Raw genomic sequence first — 13,932 nt, 5'->3', positions numbered from 1 at the left:
CTTTACAAGGAAGGCTCAGGATAGGGGCTAATAAAGGTATCACAACAAAGTAACAAAAACCAGAGCAACATGATACGAGCAAAAGTTTACGAACCAGACTGCCAGTAGCAAATGTTAGTAGAACACAGTCTTCAAAGATGGATCCTTAAAGGATGGTGACACCCTAAAGCAAAGAGGCATATACAATGTTCCAAGGAAAGCCATGTCAGGAAGGACATAACTAAGAGGCACCAACATGGACAGAGAATAGCAGGAAGCTAGAAACTTTGGTGACAAAAGCCACACCACCTCATACTGATGACTGGGTGATTTTCAACTGATGATGGAATAGGATTTCAACCACTCGGTCCTACCACAGCTAGTACTTTAGTGTTCCTAGGAAATATCCACTGTACAGACTGATATTTTCTTCATTTTTTTTCCCATGTAGATTATTGATTTCAACATCAAGAAACTTTCAAACCAATATTTGGCAGGTCTTCCATGGCCAAAATTTATATCTCCATATTTTTTATTGACAAAAATATTTCTTGCAAATAAATTAACAAGTATTTAACAGACCTCAAACTTGAACCATTTCTTACCTGGCATCATCTTATCTGTATTGTTCTGGTAAACTTTGCCATAGCTTGTAAATGAGATGATATCACTTATGGGTGGGGAAGCAGGTGGAACAGCATTCACTGTCAAATATACTTTCAGAATATTCACAAAACGAGCAGATATTCCTCTCACTTTTACCAGTTCTTCAATACTCTTAAAAGGACCTTTTCTGTCTCTGAAAAAGGTATTATAAAATCAATTTCACATTAATTGCCATAAATCAAATCACAGGTGTTTATGTGACTGCATGAACAGTCATGTATGTTTAGGCGACCATCAATAATCAAATTCACAAATTTTTCCAATTTCAATGGATCATGGCTCAATAAAAAATAAATCATGCTTTCAATTTAATGAAATATCCTTTACTCGTGAGGTCCTCAATAGCTTCCTAAGCTAAGCGGTAGTCCAGCCAAGCCTTAGGGCAGTGTTTTTCAACCACTGTGCAACAACACACCAAGGTAACTAGGAGTTCTGCAAAAGATACAAATAAAAAGGCTAAATCTAGTAATATGCAAATATATTTCCGAGTCATTGTTGTGTTTAATTTTTCTCATTTAACCAGTATCAAGAGCAAAGACAAATCATCTCATTTCAGTTGAGAATGAAATCCATTTGTGTTTATCTAAAGTATGACTGGGAATAATTTCAAGGGTACAAAGGTTGAAAAATGCTGCCTTTAGCACCAAGGCCTCTGAGATCCACCCTTGCCTACTGAGAACTAAGGGCCAGAATCTGGTTCTCTCTATATGCGATGATGAGGGAAGCCTGGGGATCAAACCAACCAAAAAGCACCCCAACAGAAAGTTCAAGTACAACACAACAAGCCACTGCTTGAAGGTGGATTGAGGCATGAAGGCTAGGTACCTGCAGGCAAAAGATCAACCTCACTGAATAGCTGAAGATAAACAGCTGACCAGGAAAGAGGAAAATGGAAGAAGGCTCCAGAAAAAAAGTGGGAGAGTTGATTAAATTAGGAGAATGACTAAAGAAATCCCCCAAGTACGGTCCTGAAAAAGACAGAAACAGGAACCAGCCACCATAACTTTCCTCAGGGATGACTATGTAAGCTAGAACCAGCAAATACCTACACAGATTTCCCCTTCATGGCCCTGTCGAGCCACCCCCCCTGCAAGGTTAAAATAGAACCTATGGAAGCTGTAGAAAACAAAAGACAATATGAAAGTCCAAGAGAGCAAACAAGGGAGTAACAAAAAACCCACAAGGGAGTAACAAGAAAGCCCACAAGGGAGCAAACCCAGAACTGAAGAGGAGAAAATGATTTCCTAACACAAATGGAAAAAAAGAGGGAAACCCTCTATAGATTGAATCCAGGAACCAGGACCACAGATTCCAACCAAAATGCAGGACAGAACTTGAGCCCAATAGTAAAAACCATGACAGCTAGCAGCAACACAAAACAAGAACAAGCTCAGATTCTGGGAAAGAAAATCACAAAAACCTTGGGAAGGATGAAACCTTCCCAGATCCCAAAACCAAGAGGAACAATAGGAACTACACTGAAGGTGGGTGACAGAAAACATACACGTGAAGTAAGAACTTTTCTAAAAGCAGGGAGATGAAAATGGGTCCAGCAGAGAGAAGCCTCCAAACAACTCCAGGTGAATGCATTAGGTGACCGAAGGGGTGGGAACCCAGGTGGCCTGGGTTGCCATCTAATGACAGTCTGTTACATCATGATTTGTATTTTACCCCTATAAAAATGCCTGGTGCAATTCCTTAAGACTTGGCAACTCCAGTGATTTAGCTAGAGGAGCTACTGAGGTGGGCCCTACCAGGACACCTGGCAAGTGATTAAGGTGGGCGGATGGCTAGGAACCCAGGTGACCTGAGTTGCCATTTGGTGGCAATCGGGCACATAGGGGCTAGGGTTAATTGCACACAACAATGATTGGTTGCCTGTTTGCCTCAGGGGCTCATTTCATTTCTTTCATCTTTGGTCCCTAAGCTCTCCTCACCTTGTAGAGACTCAGATTTTTGTCTAGGTTCCTGGTAGGTTAACATGGGTCTCATAGACCTAGCGAGATTCCTAAGGCTATGCTAGTGCTTAATTTCTGGAGTGCTACTGAGAGAGCCCTTCCAAAAAAACTAAAGAAAATGGGGAAAACCAGAGGCCTTTCCCCCACCTCACTAAATAACAGATGTACTGCAAAGGACAGACTGGTCACCAATGGCAAACACATCCAGGCGCATACCAGAAACAATTGGGTATTAAAGCTTGGAGACATATGGCATCATGTACAGTATTACAATTTACATTTATGAAGCACTGATTTACTAAGAAGGTATGTTGAGTTTTTTTTTCATTCACGGTATTTAATGGCTGCATATTATCTCTGTTTCCAAATTGTTTTCTTTCTATTAACAATGAGTTCAGTAGAAGCATAGCTGAGCATAGTTCCTGCCACGTCACTGAACACCAATAATGTTTTTGTCTCAAACAGGAACCAAGAGCAACAACTCATGAACCACAGGGCCACTAACCTCATTATTAAAGAAGAAAACAATATTAGGAGAAAGGGTATAGATTGCAGCCATCAAACACTACAACAGCAAACAGAATAATGGAAAATTTAACATGGTTACTCATCTTGCTAAATTAATACATTGTAAACTATAATTTATAATACATAATTATTCATGTCTCACCTTTATCTCATTTACACCACCTGACCTCACCCCTCCCAAGTTTTGTCTCATTATAAGCTCAAGCTGTGTATCTCTTCTAGATTTGATAAAGCCCTTTCGGCCAAAGCATAATCTACAAATTAAAGTTCACGCTCTTTTTGGTACTTCACTACATTGTTTACTACCTTATTAGCTTACCTGTACTCAACAATATTTGCTGCCATTTCTTGATTCACACCACGGACATTCATTAGCTCAAAGATAGATGCAGCATTCACATTGATGACCCTGACAGGTGAGCCACGAATACTTCTGCCACCACTCTGAGACTGAGTATGTGAGGGTATGGATTTGCCCGATTCATAACTTGGAAGTGAGTCCATGCTTTGTGTACGAGAAGATGAACGACTGAAAAAATTAACGATACAATTACATATTTTCATTAAAGAGAGTTAAAAATAAAAATAAAGTTAGAATTGTGGTGTACTGTACACGTCAATCTATCTCTTACAGAACACTGTTCATCATAAAATAGTAAAACTATAGAGTACCGAATGTAATGAAATGCCACCGTCTGGGTGACATCTGAGAAATTTCTCCAAGTTTAAAGCACTGACAACCCAGAGTCGCCTTCAAATATTAAGCCTCTAAAACTTTCTCAACTTTCTGGGAGCCATGACCAATATCAGACCCCTTCAACGAAGCAGAGAAATGCATATGGGGGATTAATGTACAACCCATAACTATGGTGAAACACTTAAAAATCAAACAGCAAAAGTAAAACTTTCAACAACTCAATGAGGAGATAATGAAAAGCCCAAACAAGCCAACCAATAGTTGGATCAGGCAACTTCAGTGGTTCTTGGTACTAATGAATTCCTGGTACAAATTACTGAGTGGAACAAACAAACAGTTTGTTTCAGTGAGGATTGTTCACCTAAGCCACTGCTAAGCCTGACCATCAGGAACACAGCTATGTTAGAAATTACCTAACCTAATCCTAATTGTAAACTAATGTACAGTGCATGAAATCTTTTAAACTTAAATACAACATATTTTACAAATCATATTAGCATACCAATCATATTATTGTAGCATGTGTTACTGTAGATCCTCCATGCCTATAGAAATTTTAGCAGTCTAAATACTGTACTGCATTAAGAAAATATTTAAAAATTTTACCAAAAATACTAAAATACAACAATTTATTATACAAATTTCATTGTTAGAAAGTTACATGTGGAAACTATATACAAAATTGTAAAAAAAAGATACAAAAATGTTCCCAAGCCATGGATCATTACTGTGCCTTTGAACACCAGAGCTGCATGTTTAGCCGAATCTAAAGATATTATTGTTAATTATCACATTATCTACACTAATTTTTTTAATTTTTATTAACAAAATGTCTTACTGCAGCAACCATGGTGCTGAAGCTGTAAAAAAAAAAAAATAGAACTGACATGAAACATGAGCGGCTGCTGAGAGATGCCACCACACACTTGGTGTGACGTGAGGAAGACAGTGTCAGCTGGGCCTCCCTCCCTCATTATCACTTGGTAAGGAACTTCTTTATGGACATATTTACAGTTTTGAGTCCACTATATATAAAATATATATAAAACACAACATGTTATCCATTCAGTCTCAGTCCCGAGGGGTTCGGATAGCACGTGGCTGACTGTACAGTATATGACAATGTCAGACCACAAAGGAAGGATTCAGACAGGAATTTCCTTAAGTACTTTTGTATATACTAATACATCTTTAGAAGGATCCTTCTGAAGATGTATTATTAAATACAAAAGTACTTAAGGAAATTCTTGTCTTTATCCTTCTTTCGTGGTCTGACATTGTCATATTGTTCATCACATGTTAATTTCTTTGTGATTTACAAACACAAACACTCACACACACACACATATACATATATATATATATGTATATATATATATATATATATATATATATATATATATATATATATATATATATATATATATGTATACATATACACACACTGTATATAACTAGATGGGTATCAGGCTATGCCCAGTGTACCTAAATTTAGACTTATATTTTGTTGCATAGGTCTATGGCCTTTAAGAGATATCAAGACAATGACAATTTCGTATATTAGAGCAGAAATAACAATTCAAACATTTCAGAATCATTAACAATTCTGAACAAAATAAATAAAACATTTCGGAACCTTAAGTAACTTGCCTTGAAGACTTTTTTTTTACAGTTATGTCACACTTAAATGTCTGCAACTTAGACGCTCCTACACCAGACACAAGTGCCAGGTCCTCCACACGACGAAAGCCTCCAATAGCTGTGCGATATTCAACAATATTCTTTGCAACAACACGGGTTACTCCTGGCAGCGTCATCAATTCTTCTTCAGGGGCAGTATTTATGTTCAACAAATTCAGCTGTTAAAAAAATGAAACAGTAAGGTTTATGTGGCTTATATAGACACAGAGAAAGTACAAAACAGAGAAGGATTGTTCATGGTGTTAAACATGAATGAAGTTAGGGGAATGGTAAGTAAATGATGCTTGAAGCCTATTATAATGTTAGTAAAAGATATTAAACAGTTATCAGTGTACCGAGTGACGTGTTTGATATGAATATACTGTACAAGCTAATATTTTGTAGTCATTATGAAAAGCTCATTTTTTTTCTTTAGCAAAAATATTCAGCTGCTCATCAATGGTATGGTTATGGAGCCTATTTTTCATATTTTTGCTCACAGGTCAAAAACTGAGTTTAGTTTAGTTAATTTATTATGCACCCCATACCCATGCTGTAAGCAGCAGTAATAAAAGGTTGCAGTCACTGATGAGTTAGTTACATAATTTACTATAACTTAAATCAACAGTATCTTCAAAGTTAATCAAACTATCATCCTAGTGGCCTCAAGAGACCCACCATAAAGAGTTTATTAGTCAAGCCACTTACACACAATTTTAGTATGTCCATCATTGACTCCACATCCATACAGTGGGTGATGGTGGAAAAATGTTACTATCACTATCAGCAGTTAACAAACTTATGGTAATTTAGCTAAAATTTCAGGTAGTAGATAATTTTTAAAGAAATACTTACACATTTTGCTTACCATTTGTTATAATGATCACTGAAATCATTTACTTTTTACACTCCATCACACAATGATGCAGGGTATGCAAATAATTTTGCTGACAGTTTATATTTGGTCAAGTCTACATCAGCAGGTAATGCAAATTCTCAGAGATACTTATAACTGAGTTTAGGTTAAAAAGCTAGTAAAATTCCAGCATTGAATTTAATGAGATGCCTTTTTCTGGTGGGTCCCCTCAGTGGCTTGTAAAGTCTCTTGTGTTTTGCATGAATGTACATTCTGCCTGTATTCTTCGCAAAGTTGAGTATTCTTTAATATTTCCCTAGCACCAGTATGATGCAGCATGGACAGTTTGAGAAGTTCCCTTTAGTGCCAGTGCAGAATGTCACCCTACCCCAAACCATGCAAAATCTTAACTAGAGGTCAGTATAGTCGTGCCTTTGGAAGCAACTGAGATGTCTAAGAAAACAGATGCAGCATTTAAACCAAAATATTAAGTACAGTACAGCACTGTAAATATTTTACTGCACCTTGGAATCATAATCAAGCATATTAAAAGCAGCAGAAAGATCCTTAGCTTTATGCCCTCTGCTAAATTTGCTGCTGCCCCATGAAGAATTTGAAGAGCGACGCCGAAATAATTTTCGACTGGACACCCGCAGTGTATCTTTTTCTTGCTTCTTTGGTGAGTTATCTCCATTTTCACCTGGAGGAAGTTTTTTTTATTAATGTCAGATTTAATGTAGATCTATTTTAATGATAAGAACTCTTATAAAGTAATATAAACTATGTGAGTCACTTGGAAAGTAATGATCAATAATAGAAAACTAAAGCATTAGGTGTAATGAAATGACTCTTTCTGAGTACTTGCTCAGTAGCTCCCCTAGCGCTACTGTACTATACACTGCCCTTAAGAGAACACATACCTGCAAGGCTCTAAGTAACTCACAACTTACCAAAGCAAAAATATTTTCATTGGGTATTACCCTAGAAAAAAGAGTTAAGGGGTTAATTAATTGTACCACAACACTAAGTAAGACCTGATAATTGTACCAAGGACAACAACAACAACAACTACTACAACACTACTTAACCGGGGCATTTGGGTCAGGATCACCCACAGTAACAAAGGAAAAATCGACAGAAAGGCAAATGGCAAAACAGATCAGTCTTAAACGGATGCAGAGCTACAACTCGACCGATAGACTGGATCTGCACTACCCAAGAATGATCAATCCAGGTGAATTCTGCCAGTACAGTTCTTCACAGGACTAGAGGGGTCTCCAACAGAAGACCTTGGCACAGGTTTGGACCTGGCTTAGGGACACCTTCGAGGAGTACCTTTCCAGGCGACACTTCGCCCATTCCAGTCAGACCACCTATGGTGGCGTGGAAGAGAGGGAAATCCCTGAAGTACCACCTGGCACATGGCAAAGCAGACCAGTCTTACACAGATGCAGAGCTACAACTCGCCCGATACTGGATCTGCACTACTCAAGGACGACCAATCCATGTGGATTCTGCCAGTACAGTCCTTCACAGGGCTAGTGGTTCCCTTACAGGAGACCTTAGCCAGAGGACACCCCGTCCTTAACCTAACCTGACCCTAGACCTAAGGGACATGACGAGCGTGCTACAGACGTTTCCGAGACTGGGGCCAAGAGGTTGAGTGAGCCCCCTATGCAACAACTAACATCTGTGCCATAACAAACTCTTCATATGTTATTTTCAATACTGTATATTTATAACTGAATTTAAAAAAAAAATGTCATTAAAAGGAGACAAAAACCAGCACTGAATGTAATGAAACGCCATTTTCTGGGCGAGTCCTGGAGGGTTGCTGGGCTCCCCAGCAACCCTCCCTCCCTCAAGTCAGCTTTTTTTTCGTGTATTTTCATATCCAGCCTCAGAACTGGGGTGTGGATCACCGGTGCGAGGGTCTGGGGCTTCCCCTTCCCCCCTCCCGGGGAGGGGGTTGCTGCGCAGACGTGCGGCGTGGCTAGTGTGACGTCATGTTCGTTTGCTCATTTTCATTTGGGGAGTTCTGTCCACTCGTTTGTCTATTTTCGTCATTTTAACCAGAATAGGGGTTTGTTTTGGGGCGCTTACCTTTCTGGGTGCCTGTCTCGGTCGATGGCAGATATAGAATGCTCCAAAATCACATGTGCCTTTCTATAGGCCATTGCTCTTCGTGCCTCTCTGAGGGGGGCCAGGTTCTGGCTCGTGGTCCCTGGTAGGCCTAGAACTCCACCCACATTGACTGATGCCAAAGTTAGGGATATTCATATCAGCCTGGATAGCTCTGGGAGCCAACGGGGATCCCACCCAGAAATAGTGGTTTCAGCTGTACAATAATGTAGGATTTATCAGTGCTCAATCTGGCAATATGAAGAAGTTTCCCATTCTATTTTTTCACAAGCTGCTACTGCCTGGTGAAATTCCCTAATGCATGGCAGCCCTGGAGTTATACTGACAGGGAGCTGCAGAACAGCCCACCAGAAAATTCATTGCATTCAACACTTGATTTCTAAAGTACACCACTAAGCAACTTGATTCAGTGGCTTCTACCAGGAAAAAAGTAAGGTGATCTACAATCCCTAGCCCTAGTATTCACTAGTACTGCCACATGGTGGTTGGGGTAGTTACCAGTAGTTGGTGGAAGTCTGATTGTTTCAGAATGTTCAGTGATTGTTGGCAATTTTCAAGTCATTAAAAATATTTTGGTGAAAGAAGTTTTGAGTGATTTGAATGGTTTCTGTGTTATAGGAAGTAGTTATTTTGGAGTGGACAGAGGTATGCACTCCACTAAGCTTCCTGTTCTGTTTATAACAGAGACAAGGTCATTTGCAAAGATACCTGTGTGTCTGCAGTGAGGAGTTACTCAGAGTATAGCAGAGGATTGTCAGTGTCCTAAACAGGTCCAGTGCATAAAGTTAGAGAAGCTACTGATAGGGGCTTTTATGAAAAGTTATTAAGTTTTTTGAATATATATTCCACGTTAAACATTCTTCCAGTTTACCAGTGCTCATAGGAAGCATCAAACATTTCTACCTTGAAATGTTTTATTTCATAAATTATGAATTTTGTCAAATTTCAGTATTGTATTAATACACTTGACTTACACTTCCAAAAAATTTAATTGACTAATGGTCTTCATAAACATTAAACAAATTTTTTTTTTTATCATTCTCCTCTTACACATTTTACTCACTCTAAATAATTTACATTATTTTGTAAACGGTATACAGTATACCAATTCTCATAGTAGTTCCTATCTACTTTTAAATTTTTATAATTTTCTCAGCTCCTACTTACCTTGGTGCTCATCTGTGTTATCACTTGTGGGTGGTGGTAATTCCCCACTTGTACACTGGCCCATTCTGATTCTAGAGGGTAATGCCTTTTTCTGAAATAGGTGTTAAGTAAAATGAAAAAGGTCAATGAATTTTGTTTTTCAAATTATCACATAATACTATTGACTAGTTGTTTGCTAATCACATTAGAGTTTAAACTGAATGAAATTGTGGATATAACTATACAGTATTGTATGATGTGAGTGTGAATGAATGCATCTGAAAAACTAAGTACGTATAGGTCTGGTTTTGAGTTTACACTGTCCTCGCTGCTACAGCAACCAGCCGAGTTCTGAGACAGTGGGTCATAGATCTGACGACTTGTGTACGAGCAGGTTTGGAAACACTCGAAGGTTGCCTTACATTAGAAGTAACAACCAGTAATATTTAACATGGATTAACCAAGATTACATATTGAGGTAGAGTGCATTTACATATATTAATGAGCATACCATATGTTTCCAGCTATCTGGTTTCAGAACTCTTGTGCTTCCCAAGTCTGCTGTTGTATTACCAGTGACAGTAATGGTCAAGAGTCAATAAGATCAATTTTAGGTGATTAGCTGGTTGGAACACAGGGTGACCTGAGGTGCCATCAGCAGGCAATCAGACACATCAGGGTTAGGATTGTCCACCGACAATGATGATTGTTTGCCTCAAACTTACTTTCTTTCTTCAAGTAATAGATTTTTTTTATAAAACTACATTTTAAATATACAAAATAATATTTTGCCTGATTTCTTTAAATATTTTTACATTACATTTCAATGCAACAAAATTTTACAGACTCGCTTCATCAGTAGATCATTACAGTTCAGTACATATTCTGTTACAACCAATCACAACACAAAAAAAATAGAATAGATTCCTTCTATTGCACTACGTCTTTCAGTAGACTGAATTCCATTTGAGTGAAACCCTACAATACAGTACAATATTACTGTAAGCAACATAAACCCACCTGTGATTATGACGACCAAAGAGCTTGAAATAGTAGAAACAAAAGTAGTTCTTGCACGAACAGAAAGATCTAAAATTCCAAGTTTCAAGTTCATTACTTGGGCTCTTTATCATCTTTTCATAATTCTTGGCTTCACATGCTTAAAGGGGCCTGTTAAAAATATTACAAATATATATTTTTTGTAAAGAAAAGAACAAGCTACTGCAATATAACAAATTTAATTAAACTAATGTGAAGACACCACTAGTTCAGCAGCTTGCCTTCTTGCTGTAACTGTGGCATATCTTAAGATCTTATCAATTCTAATCTTTTGTTATCTGTTCTCCACCAGCATGAGGTAGGTCAATTTTTGATCCTCCAAAGATTTTTTTTTTTTCAAAAATGGAAATACAAATATTTATACAACAAATTTTAACTAAATTACCTTAAAGTAAAACAGTATAATTTAAAAATCTGCCATGGTCAATTGGTTAACAAATTACCAAAGAATTTCAAGACCCAGAAATAAAACCATAATAAGTACGGTACCTGTATTACTGATAAGTTGTAGCACATATAAAACCCCAATGAATTTGGAATAAATGTTAATTTATCTTCACATTTTCTCAGGAGCCAAGGAATTACCATTACATTCACATGCTATGCAATAACATAAGGACCTATTACTGTTTTATATACAGTACAGTACGTATTTAATTTAGAAAATGCATCAAACACAAATTTTGTTAATTGTAGACTTTCTCCACTGTAACATCCCATTTGCTATCTTCAAATACATAATACATTAGCCTATCTTTCTTTCATTACTTCTATGCCTAAGAAGCTAAATTTTCCTGAAATATTGTATTTTTTAAATGTTTTTCTTATGGAATGAAACTACTTTCAATTACATTATACTGTACATGATTTTTGTTTGTATTACTTCCATTCAAAACTAACATAGAAATTTGTTCAAACCTAACCTAACCTAAACTATCATACCCTAACATAATCTAACATAACCTAACATAACTAAGTCAATAATTCATGCTCCTAATATAAGAATTATTATTGTTAGAAAAGAACAAATTTGGAAAGAAATATTTGAAAACAACAAAATCATTTATCCTATTAGGCAAATTGGATCTTGCATACTAGGCCAAGTAATGCAGTTCTTGCTATTAGGCATGACACACACATACATGTATGTATGTATTTATTTATTTATTTATTTATTTTAGGCTTGTATCAAGCTACAAGCTCTAGGTCGAGCTACTGTCCTTTCCCAGGATACAACCCACAGCAGTTGTTTAACTCCTAGGTACCTATTTACTACTAGGTGAACAGAGAAATTATGTGAAATGTAACATAAATTAACATTTCTGTCCCACCTGGGAATTGAACCCAGGATCCCCAATTGTGAGTCAAAAAGGAAACCAACTGGAACAAGCAGATATACTGTATCTACAGTGGAAAATTTTAACAGTGGGCAACAAAAATCCTCCCAGAACTTTCATGGCAAGAATGCATGAGGGCCACAGAAATGAATAAGGGCCACAGGAATGAATGAGGGCCACAGGAATGGATGAGAGCCACAGGAAAGAATGAGAGGGGGCCACAGGAAAGATTGAGGGGCCACAGGAATGAATGAGGGGCCACATGAATGATTGAGTGCCACAGGAATCATTGTGGGCCACAGAAATAAATGATGGCAACAGGAATAAATGAGAGCCACAGGAATGGATGAGGGGTCACAGGAATGGATGAGGGGCCACAGGAATGGATGAGGGGCCACAGGAATGAATGAGGGTCACATGAATGAGGGTTACATGAATGAGAGCCACAGGAATGAATGAGGGCCACATGAATGAGTGCCACAGGAATGAATGAGGGCCATAGGACTAACAACAAACCACACACGACAGGGATGATCTCATCAAAACTTTCAAAAGCAGTCAAGGATTTATTGGATATTGATCCAGACCACTTTATTAAAAGGTCAAATGTAATACATACAAAGAGCAACGCCTTCAAGCTCAACCAGCCACTCTGTACGACACAAAACATATGCTTCCTCTCCCCCCCCCCCCAATGGAACAATAGTTTAATTTGTAGAAATCGATAATCTAAGATTTATTTGTTGTGTTAGGAGAACAGATGGAATAAGAAATACAAATTTAATGGAAACACCTGAGTACAAACATACACTACAATACGTATACTGTATATTTGAGGGTCCCGGTAGTACAGTCGGGCTGTTCTCGACACACAATCGAGAATCTCGGGTTTGAATCCTGGGAGGGACAGAAATGGTTGGGCATGTTTCCTATCACCTAATGCATCTGTTCACCTAGCAATAAGTAGGTACCTGTACCAAGGAGTTAGTCAGCTTGTTGTGGGGTTGTATCCTGGGCAGGGTTCAGTAATTCCACCTGGGGGGTGGGGGGGAAAGAGAGCTCGATATAAGCCCAACGTGCATTAAAACACACTGGCTGCCTGTCCCCCGACAATTATTATTACTGTACACTGTAATAATTACTCCATTTCTTACTTTCATGGCATTATGAGGCATCAGCCAAGGGAGAAAAATGTGAGTAATACAACAAAATGAGATTATTTATACTAAATAATAAGACATGAAATGTATCACTCATGCAGTGATTATATCACTAACAGTACCATATATACAGTACCATATATAGTATGACAAGTCATCCACACCACCACCTTCCTGCTCCATACCACCACATCTATAGTGCTCCTAATGACGTCTAAGATATGTACATTACATACTAAGACAGTCTCTCTCCTCCCCTAAGATAATAAGCTTCTTGCACCCAAGTTTACCACACATTATGGATTATTAACTCTTCCTCCCCCTACTTGATCTCTCCCACCTTCCCACTTTCTCTCCTCACCACCCCACACCCACCCACTCCACCCCTCACCAGTCTACCATACTCCAGCCATTCAACATACCTAAATCCTCTAAGCATACCCGCCTAAATCTTGGTGTTTATTTACTAGTGGGCGACACAGCAGGTCTCCATGACAGCTTCCGTCCCTACGGTCTGCCATACCCGGGCAGGCACGCCACTTGGTACACGCCACGGATCGTACACCTCTAGTGTTTTTTTTTAATCATTGTACGTTCCGTATACAAAATATTTACGTTTCGTATACAAATTATTGGTTAGTATTAAAATCACAATATAATGATGTTAACAGTTTACGTCTTCTATTAAACATTAATGTGGTTACTAAATAAAGTTCAGTGATGT

The 13,932-nt window shown here is 38.1% G+C and overlaps 1 protein-coding gene across 1 annotated transcript in view; it reads right to left on the bottom strand.

Annotated features, from left to right (window-relative positions):
* The window catches only part of LOC123770310 (endonuclease/exonuclease/phosphatase family domain-containing protein 1), a 30,924-nt gene extending 17,156 nt beyond the window's left edge, over positions 1–13,768 (bottom strand). The window contains 7 exon segments of the mRNA XM_045762040.2: positions 585–778; positions 3,451–3,660; positions 5,479–5,687; positions 6,889–7,064; positions 9,674–9,764; positions 10,673–10,822; positions 13,631–13,768. Of these exon segments, the coding sequence (XP_045617996.2) occupies positions 585–778; positions 3,451–3,660; positions 5,479–5,687; positions 6,889–7,064; positions 9,674–9,737 (853 nt within the window). The 5' untranslated portion in view covers positions 9,738–9,764; positions 10,673–10,822; positions 13,631–13,768.
* Positions 13,769–13,932: the final 164 nt, after the last annotated feature.

The sequence above is a fragment of the Procambarus clarkii genome, chromosome 42 (assembly GCF_040958095.1).
Source record: "Procambarus clarkii isolate CNS0578487 chromosome 42, FALCON_Pclarkii_2.0, whole genome shotgun sequence".
Classification (NCBI taxonomy): Eukaryota; Metazoa; Arthropoda; class Malacostraca; order Decapoda; family Cambaridae; genus Procambarus; species Procambarus clarkii.
Note: the sequence above shows the minus strand (reverse complement) of the source record. Positions and strands in the feature narration are given on the sequence as shown.